The sequence below is a fragment of the Gossypium hirsutum genome, chromosome A11 (assembly GCF_007990345.1).
Source record: "Gossypium hirsutum isolate 1008001.06 chromosome A11, Gossypium_hirsutum_v2.1, whole genome shotgun sequence".
NCBI lineage: Eukaryota > Viridiplantae > Streptophyta > Magnoliopsida > Malvales > Malvaceae > Gossypium > Gossypium hirsutum.
The window spans coordinates 38,146,189-38,169,352 of record NC_053434.1 but is presented as its reverse complement, the minus strand read 5'-3'; the positions used below and the strand labels follow the sequence as shown (position 1 = coordinate 38,169,352).

At 34.1% G+C, this 23,164-nt stretch overlaps 1 protein-coding gene across 1 annotated transcript in view; it reads right to left on the bottom strand.

Moving 5' to 3' along the window:
- The window catches only part of LOC121210004 (uncharacterized), a 29,898-nt gene extending 9,445 nt beyond the window's left edge, over nucleotides 1–20,453 (bottom strand). Inside the window, exon 1 of the mRNA XM_041082063.1 lies at nucleotides 20,326–20,453. Coding sequence (XP_040937997.1) covers nucleotides 20,326–20,453 — 128 coding nt within the window. The remainder of the gene's footprint in view (nucleotides 1–20,325) is intronic.
- Between the last annotated feature and the right edge of the window lie 2,711 nt (nucleotides 20,454–23,164).

The window sequence follows — 23,164 nt, the reverse complement described above, 5'->3', positions numbered from 1 at the left end:
TTTCTAGTGAGAAAATTTAATTCTCTCTATAGGTAAAAGAACAAAATTAAAAATTCTCACAAAAATAAAAATTATTTTGGGAAAATAATTCTCACTATTCAATAGAGTAACTACTCTAAGTAATATGTGTTTTTTACTTAATCCATGGTCCTTATATTTATATTTATATGAAATATCACAAGAGTTCTACTAGAATAAGAAGAGTCAAAATGATAATATTTTAATAGAAAACACATAATCCCTTAGAGATTATACCAAGTGGGTAGCGCACACTAGGCTCCAGACTCAATGTGCCACCTACCCCTTATATTGTGGGCTTATTGGGCCTGCCTCATGTATTACATATAATTATATATGCTATTTAGTATTAAAACAAGCTCATATAATTTATCTAACCCAATAACTAATTTTCTATTCTCAAAATATTATTTATTTAATTAAAATAAATTTAATTAATCTTTCAATTAAATCATTTTTTTCAAACCAATTTTAATTCTGTTAAAGTCATGATGACTTTACCATACTAGAATCTATGAGTAAATAAATTTAATTGTCTCGTTCTGTTAAATTGCTATGATTATTTAATTTAATTTTTCACTTTGAACTCAAATATTTAATTAAATTTAATTATTTAATAGTCCCCAACTTCGATTTTGTTGTCCAACCATAGCCTAGTGGTCAAGTTTCTGATTGGAGGTGGTTTTAGGGGTGTTTTGAGGTTTCCATTACTGTTTCGTACTGTTCACCATTTGGTTGTTGTTTGGGGTGCTATTTTGGGTGTTGTTTAGTGTTGTTTCAACACTAATTTTTAATTGGGGGTTGTTTTATTGGAAAAAAAATCTAATTTGAAAACGGTTTTTGTACACAACTACGAAGCATGTCTTCAAGAATTTGGATCACCCTCTTTAATTGACCATCAGACTGTGAATGATAAGCTGAACTGAAATGAAGCCTCGAACCCAAAGCCTCATGCAATGTCTTCCAGAATCTCGAAGTAAACTGCGGATTTTGGTTTGATATGATCGAAACAGGAACTCCATGAAGATGAACAATCTCTCGGATGTAGAGCTCAACTAACTCATATAGACTAAAAGTCGTACAAACCGGTAGAAAATGTGTAGACTTCGTAAATCTGTCCATAATCACCCAGATTGAATCTTTACGTGTCGAAGTCAAAGGCAAACTCGAAACAATGTCCATCGTAATCCATTCCTATTTCCATTCCAGAATCAGATTAGGTTGAAGCAAACCTGATGGACGCTGATGTTCGGCGTTCACCCTCTAACAAACCAAACATCTCGCAACAAAGTCGACAACATCCTTCTTCAACCTAGGCTACCAATACAGAACCTGAAGATCCTAATATATCTTATTCCCACTGGGATACATAATAAAAGGACTGCTATGAGCCTCGGTAAGAATCGAGTGCCTCAGATCCTCGTCTCTCGGAACACACAAGTGACCTTGGAAATACATAACACCATCGAAGTTATGATCATAATCCCCCTGAACACATGACTCAACCTGAAATATCTGATGAGCCAAACTCTTACCAAAAGGCTGACGCTCATGAATATGCTGCGAAAGAACCTACCTCACCTAAAGTTCAACCAACAAACCCCTATCCTCAGAGACAAACAACCTCGTAAACATATCCTTCAAATCAATCAGAGACTTGAGACTCATAGCATCTGCAACTAAGTTCGACTTCCCCGGATGGTACTCGATCACACAATTATAATCTTTCAACAACTCGATCTAGTGCCTCTGTCTCAAGTTCAACTCCTTCTAGGTTAGGAGATACTTAAGACTCTTGTGATCGTGTATATCACACACTTCTCACCATACAGGTAGTGACGCCAAATTTTGAGCGTGAAGACTATGGCAGCTAACTCCAGATCGTGAGTCGGATAGTTGCACTCATGTGGCCTTAAGTGCCTCGACGCATAAGCAACTACCCTACCCTCCTGCCTTAATACACAACCCAATCCCGTATAAGAAGCATCACTGTAGGCCACATACTCTTTAACGAATACTGGCTATGTCAACATAGGCTCTTCGATCAAAACTGACTTTAGCTTCTCAAAGCACTTCTGCATCTCATCAGTCCACTCAAATCTAGTGTTCTTCTAAAGCAACTTCGTTAAAGGAGCAGTAATGCTCGAAAACCCCTCGAAAAAGCTACGGTAATAACCAGCTAACCTCAAGAAACTTCAGACCTCAGAAATAGTCCTCGGTGGCTTCAAATCTAAAATATCCTCAACCTTATTTGGGTCAACTCGAATACCCTCAACTGAAATGATATGACCTAGAAAAATCGCAGCACTAAGCCAAAAATCACACTTGCTCAGCTTCACATACAACTACTTCTCCTGCAAACTTGCAGAACCACTCTCAATTGCTCATCGTGCTCATCCTCTGATCGAGAATACACCAATATATCACCTACGAAAACCACTACAAACTGATCGAGGTAGGAATGGAATACTCGGTTTATCATGTCCATAAATGCGGCAGGTGCATTCATCAACCTAAATGGCATGACAAGAAACTTGTAATGACCATACCGAGTCCTTAAAATAGTCTTCAACACAACTGAATCCTTAACCTTCAACTGATAATTCCCAGACCTCAAATCAATCTTCGAGAAGACTGAAGCTCCTCGAAATTAGTCAAATATATCATCAATCCTAGGTAACAAATACTTTTTCTTGATAAACTTATTTAGCTGGCGATAATTGATGCACAACCTCAAAGTCCTATCATTCTTCTTCACGAACAACATAGGTGCTCCCCACAGATATGCACTCTAACGAAGGAACCCACGATCCAACAACTCTTGCAAATTAAATTAAAAGGATTAGCAAATTGTCAAACTCCATTGGGAAATTCAAAAATTTTAGTAGCCTAATTACGATTAATTGGATCTCAATTCTGGTTCGGTTAGGATGGATCTGATTAGTTCCATAGTGGGAGATAAAATGATTGAGTATGGAGGGTTGAGATGGGTGGTGAAGTCTATGCCTAAAAGAGTATATATAGGTGTGTGTGGAGATAGAATTTTTTCAATCCTTTTTAAAAGATGTGCACTTTATGCCTGATATTCCCTAATACTTTGGGTGTAAGTAAGAAATAAAATCTCTGAGAATCTGTCAAAATATGGTTACCAACGTCATCCTTGCTTGGAACCCACATTTAGGCTTTATGGCACAACACAAGTTGATGTAGCTCAACACAGGACTGCTGTGGCTCAACACAAAGTTGTGTGTTGCAACATAGACCTTTCGTGTCACGCCACACACATTGTGTGTCACGCCATGCAAGGCATTTTATGGTTTTGGACATTTTTCTCATGCTTTGATGGCTTAAGAAGCTTGTGTGTCACTCACCCCAAGTTTCTTCATCAATTGCGCCTAAAATTTAGCCTCATGTACACTTAAATACCCAAAATTAAACCTACCTAAGGCCTATGTTGGCCTAATAGGTCATCAACACTTAAAAATGTGCTTAAAACACTTATTTTTTTATTAAGTTTTAATCCTAAGTCATAAATACTGAAAATGCAATTGTAAATACTAAATTGATTAGAAAACAAACTCCTTAAGTGCGAAATTGACCTGAACTAACTACTACATTTGACGACAGGTCACGGTGCTTTAGGTATACATACCCATATCTAGAATAGTCATCATTACATAATACTCATAACCACCTCTTACACTAACGCTCATTGGGCCACATACGTTAGTATCCACAAGTTTTAAGGGTTTTTTTTCCTCGTTCCTTTTGTATTAAAAGATCACTTAGTGATCTTGCCTTTCAAGCAATATTCACATTATGGAGGATCAACTTCTTTAAGTGAACTTAAGATGCCACCATTCACAAGTCTAGTGAGTCTTTCTTGGTTAATATGATTAAGTCTCAAATGCCAAATGTACGCCTCATTAAAGTGAGATGTTTTAAGTCTTTTATTCGATATTTCAATTTCAAGCAATGTGTACATATTTGGTTTAATAAAATAGAAATTATTTGACATCTATCCATTACAGATAAGATTACGATTTCTAAATATTGCAATTTTATTATTAAAAGTCATGGTCAAGCCTTCTTTATATAAAAATGCAACAGAAATTAAGTTTTTTTTTAAAACTTGGCACATAGAAAACGTCTTTCAAAATGATATTCCTAAAGTTATCAAAGTAAAGATGTACATCTCTCATTGCTTCAACCACTGTAGTTGTCTCGTTTCTGGTCCACAACAATAGATTCTTATATCTAAGATATTTCGTCTCCTTGAACCCCTATTGAGAAACACAAACATGATCAGTGGCTCCCGAATTAATGACCTAGTAGTCTATCAAATCCTCCACTAAACAAGCTGCTATAATAAAGATTTCCATACCTTTACCTTTGGTGGATAGGTATTCTTTCCACTATTTATAGTTTTCCTTGAAGTGACCTTTCTTATTGCAAAAGAAGCATTTAAACTTGGATAAGTCTTTAGGCTTCTTGGTTCTCTTCCTTTCCAACTGTGGTGGTTTAGAGACCTTAGTGTTGCCTTTCTTAACTCGCTTTCCCTTTCCTTTTGAGGAAGAAGTGACAACTATGTTTGCTTCTGCTCTTCGGACTAGCTGATCGCTATTCAACATCAACTTATAGGATTGTAACTCCTTTATGAGTTGTGTAAGCGTTAGGTTTTTGTTGCCAATGTTATATACGACCCAAAAAACAACAAAATCCTTGCACATGCTCTTGAACACCATCTCAATTTGAGAGTTCTGGTCCAAATTGGCTTCATTGCCTACGACCCCAACAAAATATCCCATAAGAGTAATCATATGGTTTTTGACTAAAGTGTCAAGTTTTTGCTGAACATTTTGTTAAACTAAGCCTTATTAGATAATATGTTTTGATATAAAAAATTAAAGTGTTTTTGAAAAAAATAAAGTTGAGCAATTTTATAAAATCAAGTTAAAATGGTTTCAATTGAGTCAAACATTGAAACCATTTTCAAAAAAGTTAGAATTGCTTCAGGACAAAATATCGATACTTTTTTGTCTAAGTATCGATATTTTACAAGATATCGATACACTCTGATAATCGTTACCAAATTAACATTCTGCCATTTTCAAACCCTAATAGGTATCGATCCAGTATTGATACGTTTCTTAAGGTATCGATATATTTCCTAAGGTATCGATATTTTTACTCCAATGGTCACTGAAATTAGCATTAATTACAAAAAATATTGATACCTTTTTAGTAGATATCGATATTTGTTGCTACAGGTGAAGTTAATGGCCTAGTATTTCATCCCCAACAACTACATTCACTTTTACAACAACCACAATATTTGGAAATAAATTAGAGGGTATAAATACCATCTTCTAAAGGTTTAGCAACAACAAGAAACATGTGCAAAGCTTAAAGATTAATCAAACAACCTAGAGCTTAATTCTTTCATACCCTTTACCTTAAGTGTTCTTCTTTGTATTTGTGCTTAATTGGCAGACATCCTAATCTTGTAAAGATTGTTTCTTTCTTTGCTTATTTGTTTCTTTCTTTGTTTACTTGTTTCTTTTTGAGAGAGGGTTAATTTTTAAGGTTTGGGTAGAAACCTTAAGGAAGTTATTGTAACACCCCTTACCCATCTCCATCATTGAATTAGGGTTACAATATGCTACAACAATTAACAAAACAAACATAGGCTATTTCAATCCAAAGTTTACTTTAAAATAATGATCAATAGATTTTCATTCAATTAACATGTCATTCATACAAGAACAAGACTTAAATTGAGCCTACGAAGCTTTAATTAATTTAGGAACAAGTAGGGACTAATTTGAAACATAACATAAAAGTAGGGTAAAATATGAAACTTTTCAGAACAAATGGCTACCAATCATTTAATTATATTAACAAGATTCATAAATAATTCAAAAAAGAATAATCATACATTTACGGACCTTAAATCAGGCATTCGAGGTCTTAAAAATAGTTTAGAAACAATTAGGGGCCAAGTTGAGACAAAACAAAAAATTTTGGATAAAAATGAAAAATTTCAAAACAGGGGTCACACGACTGTGTGTTTAAACCGCGTGAAGACCCCAGATCACATGGCTTAAGACATGGCTGTGTGGCTATCTCACACACCTGTGTTCAACCTCACACGCTTGTGTGTATAGACTGTGTAACTCTCTGATTTGGATCACACGGCCGTGTGTTAGTCCATATGTATCACACAGCTGTCTGACAGCTCATGGGTGCCAAAAAATGACCTATTTCAAGCTTATCTCTCAACCAATTTCACAATTAATTGTACCATTTCATAACATGCATAAACAAGCTTCCAAAGAACACCATAAGCACCCCTTTTTATGCCATTTCATATTAGGTCATTTAAGCACCAACTTGAATGAACCATCCATACCACCTATAGTTGTTCAAAAAAATTATATCAAAGCATAACACTTACAACCAAAAATAAATTATGAACCTTTGCAAACATAGCCAAATTATCCTATTACATGCTATATAAGCTAAGTTAAATTCAAGGTTACCAAAAGAGTCCCCGGATAGTGTGATTTCTTCATACTGACTTGATCTCCCGATCCGCAAAATGTTATCTACAAGAAACACAACAAAATATGAGTAAGCTTTTATAAACCTTAGTAAGTTCACTGATTAAACGATAAAGCTTACTAAATTACGCATAATAATTCGATTAATAAAACTTGTAAACAATGTTTCTGACAATAAAGTCCGAAACAGAGTTCCTAGCTATAAGGTTCTTAACAGAGTTCCTATGAACGAGGAAATTATCAGAATTTCTGTCAATCACAACTCACAACATGTGAGAAATGCTCAGTACAATAATACAAATTAGTTTCCACATTTCAATAATTTTTCAGAGATTAATAAAACATAGCTTGATGAACAATAAGTGGATACAAGTACACGGTTAACCATCTAGCATAACAGATGCTCAAATAATAATTTTAGGAAAACATGCATGTCCGCAACGGAGTCAATTCAAGATATCAAGGAAAAGTCATGCCATTCAAAGTCATTAAATAAGTATATTACAATAATTTACGATATGATGAATGACTTACAGATACGAGCACAGTAGTCCTACTGAAAACACGCCAAATGCTCATAAGAGCTAATTCAATTAATAACACAACAATTGCTCCGAGGATCTAGTCCAACTGATATGCATTAATATCTTTGTATTAAGAAAATGTTTGAAAATGTTTTGAAACATTGTGATGTGCATTAAGATTATGCATGCATTTTAAATTAAACCTTGAAAACATTTGTAAGCTGTTGCAACGATAATTCCTACACTCATTGAATCAAGCCACCTTGGGGTGATCATGGTCAACTAGTAAGAACATAAATTTCCATCCAATTAGTACATGAATCTAATTCCTTAGACATTCATACATACTAATAATCGTGTAACATTTGACCATCATTCTGACTTAATTATAGTTCATTGGGGAATTACTTAACTAGATGATCTTAAGAGTATAACCATCAACTCAACACCTATCGCATCATGAACCACAATGAGTCATCTTGGGACAATCTTATTGAGTAGCATGCTGTGACTAATTTTCCTCTTTGAAGACATAATTTCTTGATGTATCGCATGATAATACCTACCACAGAGGTCGATCCAACTATCATACAATCATAAGAAAATTCTACTTACTTTTAGGAGATCTCCTCAGTGAGATCCACATGGGGTAGGTCCGTTTCATGCCATCATAAGAAACCATTGATGGAGGTTGTAGGTCTTGTTTAGGGACCTCCTCCTACTAATATTTTAAAAACATACAAGGTTTTTAATTTTTGGTTTCAATCATGAATGATCAATATATGCCCGACAAGTACATGTGGCATTCTCCCTTAACCTATATAGCATGCTTATCTCATGAATATACATTTGTAGTCATAAAAATATCATCATGCGTATCTCATAAATATAAAAGCATAAAATTTAAATGACTCAAACTAGTAAAAGTTTCTATGATTCCATCCTAGAAAAAATAATAAAAAAATAAATTACAAAATTCACCCCAAAGCATAATTTGGGTCTTCAATATTGCCACCATGGTCTTTTGCTACGTATCGATTCACGTTTCCATCATCACTATCTTTATGTTATCATTTCCATGTCACCTATAACACCCCTTACCCATGTCCGACACCGGAACAGGGTACGAGGCATTACTGGACTTAAACATACACATTCATGCAAAAATCAGGCCATAAAATCTCTTTTAATTCAAAACCTTTCAAACAAATGCATGTCGTCCCTTATTTGGGTCTACGAAGCCAAAAACATTCATCAGAATAGATTCAAGACTAAACCGAGAACTTTGAGAAGTTTCAGGAAAACTTAGAAAATTTTCCCATGAAACAGGGTCACACGCCCGTGTGGACATAGGGACACGCCTGTGTGCCTTTGGCACGCCAATGTCCTCAGGCCGTGTAACTCTCTATTTATGACATCAGCATGCACATCGAACCACACGGTCAGGCCACACGCCCGTGTCTCCAGGCCGTGTCCCTCACACGATTGAGACATACGGCCATGTCTCAGCCCGTGTGGCCAATACTTAGGCTATTTTCCAAGCCTTCATGTTACCCATAATCGCTTACAACCTTATGCACATCAAATCACAAATCATGACATCATTTTAGTGATTAAACACTTTTATTTAAGACATATCCTTAACATTAACATGTCCTCTTACAAGTAATGCATCTACTCATGCAATACCAAGTCTAGATTCCTTATTTCACATTCATAAGACTTGTCATTTTGATGAACACTTTTACCATTATACTATGGTTACCAACTTATCCATCAAGCACTCAAGTTCAATCATTATCACGTTGTGTTTATAACGTGTGATTACTACATGGCTATGACCACCTCAATTGGTCATAGAGCATACACCCAACACACATGTCATATTACTAACCAGGCATGGCAAACAAACATAATCACCTTATAAACATTAGACATGACATGAATAGCTAGGCTTACAAGCCAAAATCAATATGAGCCACATCTCATGGCCATATACATATAACTCAATATAAGCCAACACATTTGGCCAAAGCAAAATAGTACATGTCAATCAACTAGATCCCTATACATGCCACTCACTTGAAATTTCTAATATATGCTTCATTATTCCAAACGTAGTGACTTGATAGTGTGATGCTGCCTCTGACGATCTCCAACCCTGAGCTAACCTGAAAACACTAAAGGAAAGGAAAGGAAGTGAGTAAGCTTTATAGCTTAGTAAGACCGTATGAAGATAATAAGCAATTTATCAACTTGCTTCTCATGGAAATACAACCCTATTTGCATTTTTACTCATGTTCTAGTCAAGTTATTTTCTCGAGTCATAGTCACTAAATTATTTATATCTGAAGGTACGGAACTCCAAATTAAGTTCCACTAATTTTACCTGAAACTAGACTCACATATCTTGTTACCATAAAATTTTTATAATTTTTGGTTTAGCCAATTAGTACAGTTTATTCCTTAAAGTTACTCTTTTTCATTGTCTAAAAGTTCTGACCCCTCTTCACTAAAATCTATTATCTCATAATACGGGACTCAGATGATGTTCCCGTCTATTTCTATTGAAAATATACTCATTAATAATTCTAAGCATATATATTATAACTCATAAATATATTTTTTAAAGTTTCAATGATTTTATCAAATCAGAATAGGGGATTTCGAAGTCATTCTGACTCTGTCTCACAACAATTAAAATATTTCATAATATGAAACTCTTTTGCTTACACCATTTCTTCCATGTGAAACTAGACTTATTAGGATTTAATTTCATATTTTATTCAGCCTCTAGCTCAATTTCCACAATTTTTGGTGGATTTTTAAAGTGGACTATGGCTGCTGTCTAAAACTGTTTTAGTGTAATTAACGATACTACGTTTATCACACTATATTATTTCATTTTCACCACATTGGTAGGGTTACATATTCATAAATCATAAGTATAGACCTATAATCACAAGGTCATAACAAAAATCATTCTCATAAGCATGAATTACCTATTTACATCTTCACTAAATGTGCATCATAAACTGAAATCATTTCTCGTGAGCTTGGCATACATACTTGTGTTACTCAACATGCTCATATTCATTCCTTACTAATCATATAACATGAATTGAATTCACATCTCATCAATTTCATGTAAGTACCTGTACCACTCACAATATGGTCACAACCTTTCTCATTTAGCTTAAACCATAACTCTCAATGTTGAACCATTCCAAAAGCTATCGGATATTCACTAAGCCTCAAACATAGGGTATAATGCCGACGCCATGTTCTAGACGTGGTCTTACATTGGCTCATCCATCAAGTCGATGCCATGTCATAGACATGGTCTTACAATGACTATCAAAATCAAGGCGACGCCATGTCCCAGACATGGTCTTACACTAGCTCACATATCCGTGTCGATGCCATGTCCTAGACATGGTCTTACACTAGCTCTCATAATGTAGCTGATGCATGTCCCAAACATGTCTTACACTAGCACACAAATAACCCGAATGTCATGGCATGAATATCTGAATTGTTTCTTAAAGTTCAAACGGGAATTCTACTATCTCAATATTCATCATGCATAATCATTTCCACAACCAAGCAATTCATGCTATATCCATTTAAACACATATAATAACAATGTAGTTGTATTATTTTCATACAACTTACTCGTTTCAATGGAATATCCTATTCCATCAAATCTCCAAGCATTCAATCAACACATAAATGTTATTTACATTTGACATCAGTTTCTCATATACAATATTATCAACATAAAATTTATCACAATCATGGAAAGATATATTTTCAAGTATAATAAAAATGGCATAAATATCATGCTCATTTAACCACACGAACTTACCTCAAATGCAGTTTCAGCTAATTATTCTCTTTTTGTCTTTAACTATGCACTTTCTCGATTTAAGCCCAAATATCGATTTTCTTGATCTAACATGATGAAATTCACTCATTTAATCACTAAATAAATTTGGATGATCAAAATTCATATTTTTTGCAAAATGACCATTTTGCCCCTAGTCTTTCAGAAAATGACCATTTTATCCTTAGGCCCGAAAATCATTTTTTATTGAATTTCGTTATTAGCCAAGCCTAACCGACCAATTATTAATCTTATGACAACCAAAATTTTCACTATTTCACACAATTACTACCTATTTTATAAATTTTACAAAATGGCCCTTTTAGGTGTTTTCCATGAAAATCATTTCACAAAAGTTGTTTGTTATACAACCAAGACTCATTTTCTTCCATAAAAATTCAACAAACAACATAAATGCTTTCATGGAAAAACCCTATACTTTCAACCATTTTGCAAAATAGTCCCCCCTTTAGTTAGCTTATGCTACAAGGGTCCGAAAAACACAAAAATCAACAAAAATGATCATCAAAATCACTTGCAAGGGATGGAAGTTGCTGAAATTTTGAGCTTTCAAAACTTCTATTTTTCTGGTATTTTCGGTGGGGGAAGGAAGAAAGATGAAAAGATGACATCTTTTTCTTTTTCTTTTATTTTAATGCCAAATAAGCTACCTAATACCCACAAACTTTGATTTTTCAAGTTCTCTCTCTATGGCCGGCCAAGCACCCTATTTAGGGTCTATTTTCACTTTAAACACCTTAAATTTTGGTTCTCTAGCTATTTAACATATTTAGCTAGCAAAACAAAACTTTTGCCCTTTATGCGATTTAATCCTTTTTCGCAATTAAGCATGAAATCGCTAAAATTATTTCACCAAAATTTTCATGCACTTATATATTCATCCTATAAAACATAAAATAACATTAAAAGTAACTTCTCTGACCCCAAAATAGTGGTTTCAAAACCACTATTTTGACTAGGCCCAAAATCGGGCTGTTGCATCACCGCCACCATCAGGCCACCACCGACCACTGTTGGGCCACCGTTGACCACTGCCGCTGGACCACCACCGGCTCCACTAGGCTAGGTTTTTGTTTTCTTGTTTTCTAGGTTTTTTTCGGGAAAAAGTTTTACAAAAATTCCTATAACCATTTTCAAACCTTACCATCTTACGTAGTCAGTTCGCACCTTATCTCGGTGAGCACATAAGTAGATTACGGAGTCAGTACGCACAATGATACAACTTAAACATTGCCATAACACACTCATCAATTTGAATTGCGCATAATTACCTTTTTTAGAGAGCTCGAGTTCGCACGTACATGAATACTTTACAAAATCCGTTGACGTAATTGGTTGGCTCGCACATAACCATTTACATAGAGCTTAGATAACATGACTTGCATATTCCATAGCTCACATATTGTTACAGCTTGCTTGTCATCACAACTCACATATACATTACAATACACCTGACACGTGCTTTACTATATAGATACAATTTCTATACAACTATATTGTAACATCAGCCAATACATATGTTACAGTGCTAGTGCACATATAGAACTTTACATAATTAGTATGCACATACTTTGCATAAACAATTTACAGATAAAACTTTACATAATTAGTACGCACATACGTTGCATAAATAATTACACATAGAACTTCACATAACCAGTACAGACATACTTTGTATTCACATATAGAACGTCACATAACTAGTACGCACATACTTTGCATAGACAATTCAAACATAGAACTTTACATAATCAGTACGCACATACTTTGTATAGACAGTTCACACAGAGAACTTTATGTAATCAGTGTAACAGCCCAATTTCAGTGAAATTAGAATAGTAGTTTCGAGACCACAAATCCGAGTCCGAAAAATGAAATTATTTAAATTTCATAAAATGATAGGTATTATGATAGGAATATTGCATGAAAATTTTTATCAAAATTTTTTTATCAATTATGTGTTTAATTGCAAAAAGGACTAAATTGAATAAAATGTCAAAGTTGAATTCTAGTAGTTATAAGGATTAAATAGCTATAGAATTAAAAGTGAGAAGTCCTTATATGGAAATTAGACCATTGATGAAAAACATGTAGATATTTTTAATGAGTCATCCATGGAAAAATTGAAAAAGGTTAAGAACTAAATTGGAAATTGAATTAAATAAAGTATGATAAATGATTAAACAAAATTAAATCCATTTTATATCATCTTCCTCTTCATAAAATACATGGAAACCTTAAGAGAGAGAGAGGAAATTTCTCAAGCTTGATTTGGTAAGTTCTATGCCCCGTTTTTAGTAATTTTTATATTTTTGAGATCGAGAAAGCTTAATTTCTTTATTTGGGTGATTAAATTGAAAGAAAACAAAAATTTAGAAAATTACCCATGGAAGAATATGCTGTAAATTGAATTTTTTTGATATAAAATGAAAGATTATTGATAGATAAACCACTTTTACAAAGTGTTTCTTAGTGAAAATATGTGTAGGGACTAAATTGCAAAGTAGTGAAATTCTTGGAAAAATTCTAAAATTTATGAAATACATGTGTTGTAAAAGTTATGTTAGAATTTTGAATAAGCTTGGAATAAGGAGTAAATTGCATGAATTTCAATTTCCGAGCCTAGGGACGAAATTGGAATTAATTAAAAGTTTAGGGGCAAAATGGTACTTTTGCCTAAAATGTGAAATGGGCTTGATTGAATGTAAAAATCATAGAATTGATTATTAAATTTATTTACATAGATCCGGAAGGTCGAATAAAGAAAAAGATCGAGGGAAAGAAAAAGTTTCGGATTAGTAGATTCGATCAATTGTCAAGGTAAGTTCGTATAACTAAATTAAGCATGTAAATGTGTTGAATTGATTGTTGAATTATGTGTATCATGCTTTGTAATTGGTATGTACATGTAATAAACCAATGTTGATTTGTGATTTACATGTAAATGATGAAATGGTACATGAATCCGTTTGAATATTGATTTCCGATTGGACAGGTGATTACCGTGTATATGAGATCCTGCATATGTTGCAGTAAAGGTTCTTCCGAAAGAATAATCTTTTGATCTCATTATGAAAAGGAATGTAAACTGAAAGGGTAATACATGAAAAGGATTTGTGTACTCAAATGGTACAACTTGAAAAGGTTATGTACACTTTGTGTGTAAACTTGGAAAGGTTAGGTATACTTTGTGTATACCATATGAAAGGGAAAGGTATACTTTGTGTGTACCATTTGGAAAGGAATGTACACCTCAAGTGTACAACTAGAAAAGGAAAGGCCCATCAGAAATTCAATAATTCAGCGGTAACGACATACATAGTGATATAAAGAGAAATGGCATGATGAGCTCATCTATGCATTTTAGTATTTTTGGAAACAAATCAATTGGTTGAATGATTGTGCAGAGGCCTTATTTGCTAATTGACTAAGTTAATAGACATATTACTTAATGTATGAATTACTTGATGAACATGAATGGTAAGTGTATTTTGGTTATATGAACTTACTAAGCATTAATGCTTACTAGGTTTATTTTTCCTGTTTTACAGTGCTCAAAACTCGTGAAGGTTGGATTTGGGGTCGGAGTTATCATCAAACTATCAATCCTTTGATTTTGGTATATATGTTAAACTTATTTTAATATAATGGCATGTATAGACTAATATGGACAAGTAATACTTAAAAATGTTGGTTTGTAATCTAGCCATTGGAATGGCTAGTAATGTATGTTTTAATGATGATGTGGTATGGTGTTGTATCATGAGTTGTTTTTGGTTAATCAAGTTAAGTAAAACCATCCATGAACTTAAATTTTCAAATTTTATGTAAGAGTAAGTTTAGAAACATGATTGAAAAAAATTACATATCAATTTGAATATCGAAAATTGATTAAAATGGATGGTATATACTTGTAAGTTTTCATGCAGGAAAATGGTTAAGTTTGGGTGAGGAATAGGGCTAGGAAATGACCTTATTTTGTCCGTACGAGTAAGACACACAAGCGTGTGTCTAGGCCGTGTGTGACACCCGGATAGCCCACGGGCATGTGAAATGACTGTGTGTCCCCTGTATCTTTAAATATGAAGTCAGGATAGTACACGGGTAAAAGACACGGCCATGTGTCTTGATCGTGTGAAGAACACGACTTTCAAGCATGGTCGCGTGTCAAAAATCGTGTGAAAATAACTTAAAAATGGTGAAAATTTAGTTTACCACACAACCTAACCACATGGCCATGTGCCCCTTTGATGCTAAAGAATTTGCAAGTCAGAACTGCCCACGGGCTGGCCACACGGCCATGGGAGCCACAGGGGCTGGCCACACGGGCGTGTGCCCCTAACTTCAAGAAATTTTTTTCAAAGTTTTCCATAGTTATCGGTTTATTTCCAAATCACTTCTAAAGCATATATTGGGCCCTGTAGGCCCATATTAGGGACTTTTTGATGAAATTTGAAAAGTTTGATTTGGAATACAAATTTATGACTCGGTTTTGTACAAATGCTAATGTATAAGTTTGATAAAACAACCCTATTCCAGGGATGGATACGGGTTAGGGGTGTTACAATCAGTACGCACATAATAGTTTATTGACCCTTCCTTGTGCTGGCTTTTGATCCTTTCATTGCTCCGAAGAGCCCATATTTTATTTATACCAATCTACCTCTACAGATCCTCATTGTTAATTTAAACACATTCGTGTTCCTTTGTAAGGTCGAGGTCTTTCGCCAATCTATGCATTTACATGCCTTACCGGAGGCAAAGCACACATCATTTCATATCATTATTATCCATTCGATTCTCCCATCACAACCACACTTCAACAGTCACATTTATTTCCTTTATTTCCTTTATCTCGGGTACTAAGCTTGTGCACCAAGGAAGGAGTAACCATTTCGATCTTTCATAAACACATTCAATATAATTGTTACCATTTTCTAACACAAGAATGCTTATATGAGAATCAACTCATGTAGGTTGGTAACATTTCTATCAATCAATACTAATAAATTGATAGAAAACAAGTTTCACATAAACTTAAACAACATATAAGGAGTAACAAAAAAAACATAACCAAACTTCACCTAGTCATGTGACATCTTTAAGTTATATCATCAATATTTAAGCACAATAGTTAAAAGAACTCACTAGAAATCTGTTAAGGATGATTTTATCTACGCAACGAGCTCATTCCCTTTTCTACTAGGACCTGCACCACTTCTTTAGCTATATACATTCAATATTCACAGTTACAATGAAATTAACCACAACATCAACTAATTTCTTTAACGTAGATAAGAATCTAAAAACTATGTAACATGCATCATTTACAATAGAAAGGGAGATTCCTATCCATTCCAAAACTTTCAGATAAGCTCTCTCTATTATAATTTCCAATTGCAACTTAAATAACAGGCTACAACCAAAAGAGTTTTCAAGAAATTTACCAATACCACTCGAAAAAATAGCCTCTAAGCAAGCCAAAACCACAATTTCTCTAACATGCAATTGGAGTTTCCCCAATCAAAATTAGTCAATGGAAACAAAAGGAAAAACTTAGAAAGACAATGAAGTCTTCTTTCACTGTGTAATTTATACTGGACGAAAATTTAAATTAAATATTCTTCAACCAATCATTGTTCATGCACACACAAATCTACTAACCATTTCTATAATTGAGGGCCTGGACTAGCCATGCACAGTGACACATTTCCTTTCCCCAGGCGTAATACATACCTTAAAATGTGTTATACACACTGCGAGGTACTGATGTAACATACGAGGTTGTAAGCTAATGAGCTCGAGGAGTGGCAAACTCCCGAACTGGCGAGTTTGCAAAGTAGCAGAGGTAGTTTGCCACATGCGAGGTGGAAAACACGGTACAAAAAAGAACAACTACTGGCTTGCGAGGAGTGGTTAAAATATTAGCAAAAACATGCATAATAAACATGTTCACTAGTTCCATTTCAATCCCAATTGGTCAAAGAAATCTAGTTTATCGATTTAAATATCCAGGGTGTGTCATTTATGGGCTCGGTTTATAAAAATGAGGTCCCAAAATAACATTTTTCGGCACCATGGAAAGTCGAGTCGTTACAATTGAGTGTTAATTTCATAGACTTGTCCCCATTTGCCTAAAAATTATTTATGTCTTTAGAATTTTTGCATATGAGCCAAGATTAGAATCCCTATCTAAATATCCATAATAAACAATATTGGCAACAAAAGCAATAAAAATTCATTGATCTTCTTTTAGATAAGATCCACTAGATGAATCCTCATCACTCCTAGTTACACGGAGTGAATTCTTTTTATTTTTCAGAGTGTTAGCACACTCAGATTGGATATGACTATATCCTTGGTACTCAAAACACAGTGCCCCCTTCTTTTTCTCTTTCTCAAGTTCTTCCTTAATGACTATTCTCTTTGACTTATTTATGGGAATATTAGCATTGACTTTAAACCTTTTGAATCTTCCAGTCTATTTCTTTAAAGCTTTACTAAAATTCTAAGTAAGGCTACATTCTCCTAAAGATCTTCAATGGTGGCTTGTTGGGAGTTGGCATTTCCTTATTTACCTTTAAAACAATATTTTTATCTCCTTTTGGCTCTACTACATTTAGTCTCATCAAAATTTGTTTCAAAGGTTTGTAAGGAACTAATGAGTTTATCAATAGTTAACCTTTAAAATCTTTAGCCTTTTTAATAGCTTTGACCTTAATTGAAAATCTTTCTAGAAGAGATTTTAACACCTTTCTAGTCAGCTTGGTATTTGAATATTCCTCTCATAGAGCAAAAACCTAGTTTGGCATATCACACAACTTTGCATAGAATTCTGAAATAGTCTCCTATTCTTGCATTCTTTGGCTCTCAAACCTCAAAGTCGACATGCACATTTTTGACTGCTTGATAGTGGATATTCCTTCAAAATCAATCTCCAAGATACCCTAAGTAATCTTCGAAATAATGCATTTGGCAATACTTTTAAACTTTTGCGAGTCAACTCTACAAAAGATCACATACAAAGCTTTTGAGTTAGCATTTGCCAACTTTTTTTCCTCAGTTGTCCATTGCGCTTTAAACTCAATAACTCTTCCATTTTCAGTATCCATTTTGGATGGATCCTATCCAATTAACACAATATGCCATGCTTTCTCATTAATAGGCTTAATGTAAGCTTTCATAAGTACTTTCCTATAAGCATAATTGCTAACCTCTAGTAGAGAGAGTCTTGAAGTAAATGTACCTTCCATAGCTTAAATATGACGATGTTGGGGATTTTTCTTTAGCTACTTTAAGTGGCAAACTCTGATACCAATTGAAACTTTAATACCACTAGTGAGATATAAGCTATGTGCTTGGAAGGAGTAAGAAGGGACTGAGCACCCTTTCAAGCATTATAGTACAAACAATGAACAAACAAAAGGCATAATAGTTGTTTGCGTAGTGTGGTTTTCATGTGCCTGCGAAGCCTAGCTTAATGAGAAATATTCATTATCTTTAGTGTCGAAACCTTATTTTTTGAAAAGGCGTCGACTTTTATTTAAAAACAAAAATGGGAGTAGCCACCGATTTTTTTGAGGTGTGATCGGATCACAGAGTAATTTTGTCGTTTTAATGAAATATTTTGATTTATTAAAACAACGATTTTGTTCTATGAAATTTGAGAAAATGGGATCGAAAGTCTGTTACATACGAGGAAGGATTAGCACCCTCGTCACGCTCAAAATTGGTACCTAATTGATTAATTAACTTCTCAATGTCAAATGCTGAAAATTTTGAAAAGATTTTAAAACATGATCCTTTTTTTTATCAATGTTCATTTTAAAAATGCTTGAACAAACCTAAACGAAATGCTACAGACTCTCTCATCTCGAGGTAATAAAATATCATATCCCGTAAGTTAGGACATGACACTTTGAACCCTTGAGAATAAGCTTGCTTTTAAATTTTATTGAAATTTCACGTATTTTGAAATTTAAAAGGATATTTGGCTATTTAGGTTAAACAAGAAAATTGAAACCCTGTAAGTTACGGTATGATTTCTTGAATTCCCAAAATGCGAAATATTGCCTTATTTTGAAAATTTTTGTTTTTGAATAATAATGAGTACTACATTTACGATGTGTGTTTATTTTGTTTGGAGTAAAACCAAAATGTTCTATATTGGATAAATACATTGGAGCTTAATTCACGATGCAATGACATGAAATAAAAATATAGTAATGAGCATGAAATAATAATTCATGAATACAATATTGTACAAGTGAATGACAATGATATGAAAAATACGAATGAACGAATTATAATACACACAATGGCAATAATCACATAACATATGTCACTTAAACACCAACATTAATAATCAAAAGAATGAAATAAATAACATAAAACAATTTAAAATAAAATAAAGCAACTTAAAATAAATAATATATATAACAATTTAAAATAACATATAGAAAGTCTAAAATAAATAATATGTAAAAAGAAATTTAAAAGAAATAATATACATAAAAAATAATTTAATATAAATAATATATATATAAAAATAAAATGAATAATGTATAAAAGAGTTTAAGATAAACAATATATAAAAACTTGAAAATAAATAATCTATATAAAAAAAGAGTTTAAAAATAAACAGTATATATAAATTTATAATAATAAAACAATTCAAAAATAATATATAAAAAGAGTTTAAAATAAATAAATAAAGCAATGTAAAGTAATTAATATATAAAATAATTCAAAATAATATGTATTAAAACAGTTTAAAATGAATACTATATAAAAAAATTTAAAATGAATAATATATAAATTAGTTTATAAAAGCTGAAATTGAATAAAAGAGGACTTAATTAGAATAAGAATGCAATTAAAGGGGATAAACTATAAATAATAAAATAATTATAACAAAACCTAAGATTAAATGAAATACGCGAAGAAGTGGGGATTAAATGGGAAAATATCCCAAGCCCCAATTAAACGCGTCGTTTCCTCGACAAATCAAAGGACCAGATCACGCAAGAAATAAAATGAGACGGGAAATTTAAAAATAAAAAAAGACAATGAGGCAAAATTGAATAAGAGTGACAATGCGGAGGGATTAAAACAGTAATTTTCCCATTTGGGCCTTGAAAACGGGCCGATCTTCAGCTAAACGGGTCGGGTCGCACGAGTCACCTTAAACGGCACTATTTTGGCGTTGGTGACCTTGGTGCAAAACGGTACTGTTTCATGCCTCCATTTAAGCTCAAAATTTTTTAATCATTCATTTCAGCCCTCTTTTAAAAAAAAAAAACTAAAAAGAAACCTTTGAAACCCTCTCATCCTCTCCTCTTGTCTCCGGCCAAAAGGGTTCTCGACAGTCCACCGCGTCACTGTCGTGGCCAATGGCTGGCATTGCACGAAGCCCCATTCCAAATGGACTCGGAAGGCCATGCTCTCCAAACCTGAAAAATGCAAAAGAAAAGGGCCTCTCCCCATACCTTTTAGATCCGATCCCGACGATGGAGAAGAGATCTTCGACGACGTGACCATGAGCGATTCTGGTGAGATTTCCCCTTCTCTTTCCTTTTATTTATTTTCGTATATATGAAAAAATAAAGAAAAATAAACTCAAGATTATAATAAAAGAAAAAATAAAGTGAAAATCACCTTTTATTTCAACAAATTTCTATTCTTTCTGTTCGAAAGTTCTTTTGTATTTTCTTTTTTTTTGCGTAAAAAAATACAAAGATGAAGTTTTGGGCTTTATAGCCGAATACAAGACCGTTTGTTTCTATTCTTTGTCTGTTTCTTAGTTGTTTGCTATTAGTTTTTTTGTCTTCTTCTTCGTTGTTTTCTTGAGTATTGTCTTTGTCTTGTAGGTGACGTGAGCAACCAATCGGTGGTAGCTCGTGTGTCAGACGCATGCAAGGCCGGCGATGGCATGCAAGGGAGGCCTGTTGATGTACGGCGTGCATGGGGCGGAGCAGTAGTAGAGAGACCTAGGTGCGTCGCACCTAGGGTTGTTTCTTTCTTCTGCTTACTTTTGTTTTGGGCTGTATTGGGCTATTAGGGTTTAGATTATTGGGTTTGTAATTGGGTTTTAATTTGAGCTATCTAATTTGTAAATGGACTGGGTCATGGACTGTTAAAAAAACTTTGGACTTTTTTCTATTTGTTTGGGTTTTATCCATTCAACTAGGCCAGGCCAAAATTGGCCTATTATAGCTGCCCTCATTGCTCGTTGACGTGTAACGTGAATGGTGAAAAGACTTCAAAAAGGGCCAATTTTGTCTGGTCTTATCGAATCTTGACTTTTGGTGCTTCTTTCCTTCAAGTAGCCTGATTCCATCTCGTTGCATCCTAAAGAGTATAGGAATTAGTGCTTCGATGCACTCCACTAAAACTTTAGAGATATTAGACCTGTAACTTCAATCTTCTTCACTATAACTTCAGGAAGATAAGATTTGTCGTTTGTAGATTTAATCAGCTCTACTGCAACTTTAGAGAGATAAGATTTGCTATCTTGAATATGTTCCTCTGTAACTTTAGGGAGATAAGACTAATGGCTTCAATATGCTCCATTGCAACTTCAGGGAGACGCGATTTGTAACATCAACCTGCTCCACTGCAACTTTAGGAAGATAAGGTTTATGGTTTTAATCTACTCTACTGTAACTTTAAGGAGATAAGATTAGTGGCTTCAATCTGCTCCACTGCAATTTCAGGGAGATAAGATTGGCCACTTGAACCTGCTCCACTGCAACTTTAAGGAGATAAGGTTTGTGGTTGTAACTACTCCACTGCAACTTCAGGGAGATAAGGTTTAACATGGTGGATTTGAGCTGACCTACTGCAACTTAAGAGGTATAGGATTTGTGACTTGTAGCCGTAACCTATTCCTCTGCGACTTCAGGGAAATAAGAGTTGCTATCTTCAATCTGCTCCACTGTAACTTCAAGGAGATAAGATTTGTGGCTTTAATCTACTCTGTTGCAACTTCAAGGAGATAAGATTCGCCATAGTGTTTTCAATTCATCCCACTGTATCTTCAGAGGTATAGGATTTGTTACTTTAATCTACTCTACTGCAACTTCAGGGAGATAAGACTTGTAACTTTAACTTGCCCCCACTGCAACTTTAGGGGGATAAGGTTTGCTATCTTTGATCTACTCCACTGCAACTCCAGAGAGATCAAATCTGTAACTTCAATCTACTCCACTGCAACTCTAGGGAGATAAGACTCGTGGCTTCAACTTGCCCCACTACAACTTTAGGGGATAAGGTTTGCTATCTTCGATCACTCTACTACAACTCCAGGGAGATAAGATTTGTAACTCCAATCTATTCCACTACAACTTTTGCGAGATAAGATTAGTGGCTTCAATCTACTTCACTACAACTTCAAGGAGATAAGATTCGCCATGGTGATTTCAATCCATCCCACTACATCCTCAAGGGTATAAGATTTTTTGTTTCTCTGGCTTGTTACGTCATTCTTTGGGGAACATGACCTTTAGAATCTATTTCATGGGCCTATTTATTCCAAATGATTAGGATGTCATAATCAGAGTGAATCAAATGCTCCTAACTAGATGTGTATGAATGATGTTTGCATTAATGCAAAAATGTCATTTTTAGCCTGATCTTTTTTTAATGCTTGTGTCGACATTGCTCGTTGTTCATAGAGGTTTTTTTTACCGATGCACTACTCTGTCTTCTTCTTCAGCTGGTATCTCTAACAGAAGACCCGAAGAATAATCACAATTTGGGCTATTCTTTTCCCAATGTTTCCAACCCTTAGGCTTGGTTAGTTCTAACTAGTGGTCCTGCTTTAGGTCCTTGTACCATTTAGAAGCTTTCAGAGAAATATGCAAAACCCCTTTTACTTGAATATTATTAGTCCATTAATCGTTATTTCAATGAAAAATGCTTGAAAATGACTATCACAATGGACAAGAGGAATTTTATTGAGAGCGAAGCTCGAAATGAATAAATTGATCAAGATAGAAAATTTTGTTAAAATACAAAATGAATAAGATAAACACAGACACCCCAGATATTGCAGCATGGGCTTCGTTGCACAAAACTTCTTGAGGACCCTTTGAACTTGATATGTGCTTAGAAAACCTATAGTACTTTGTTAATGCCCCAAGATGTAGCAT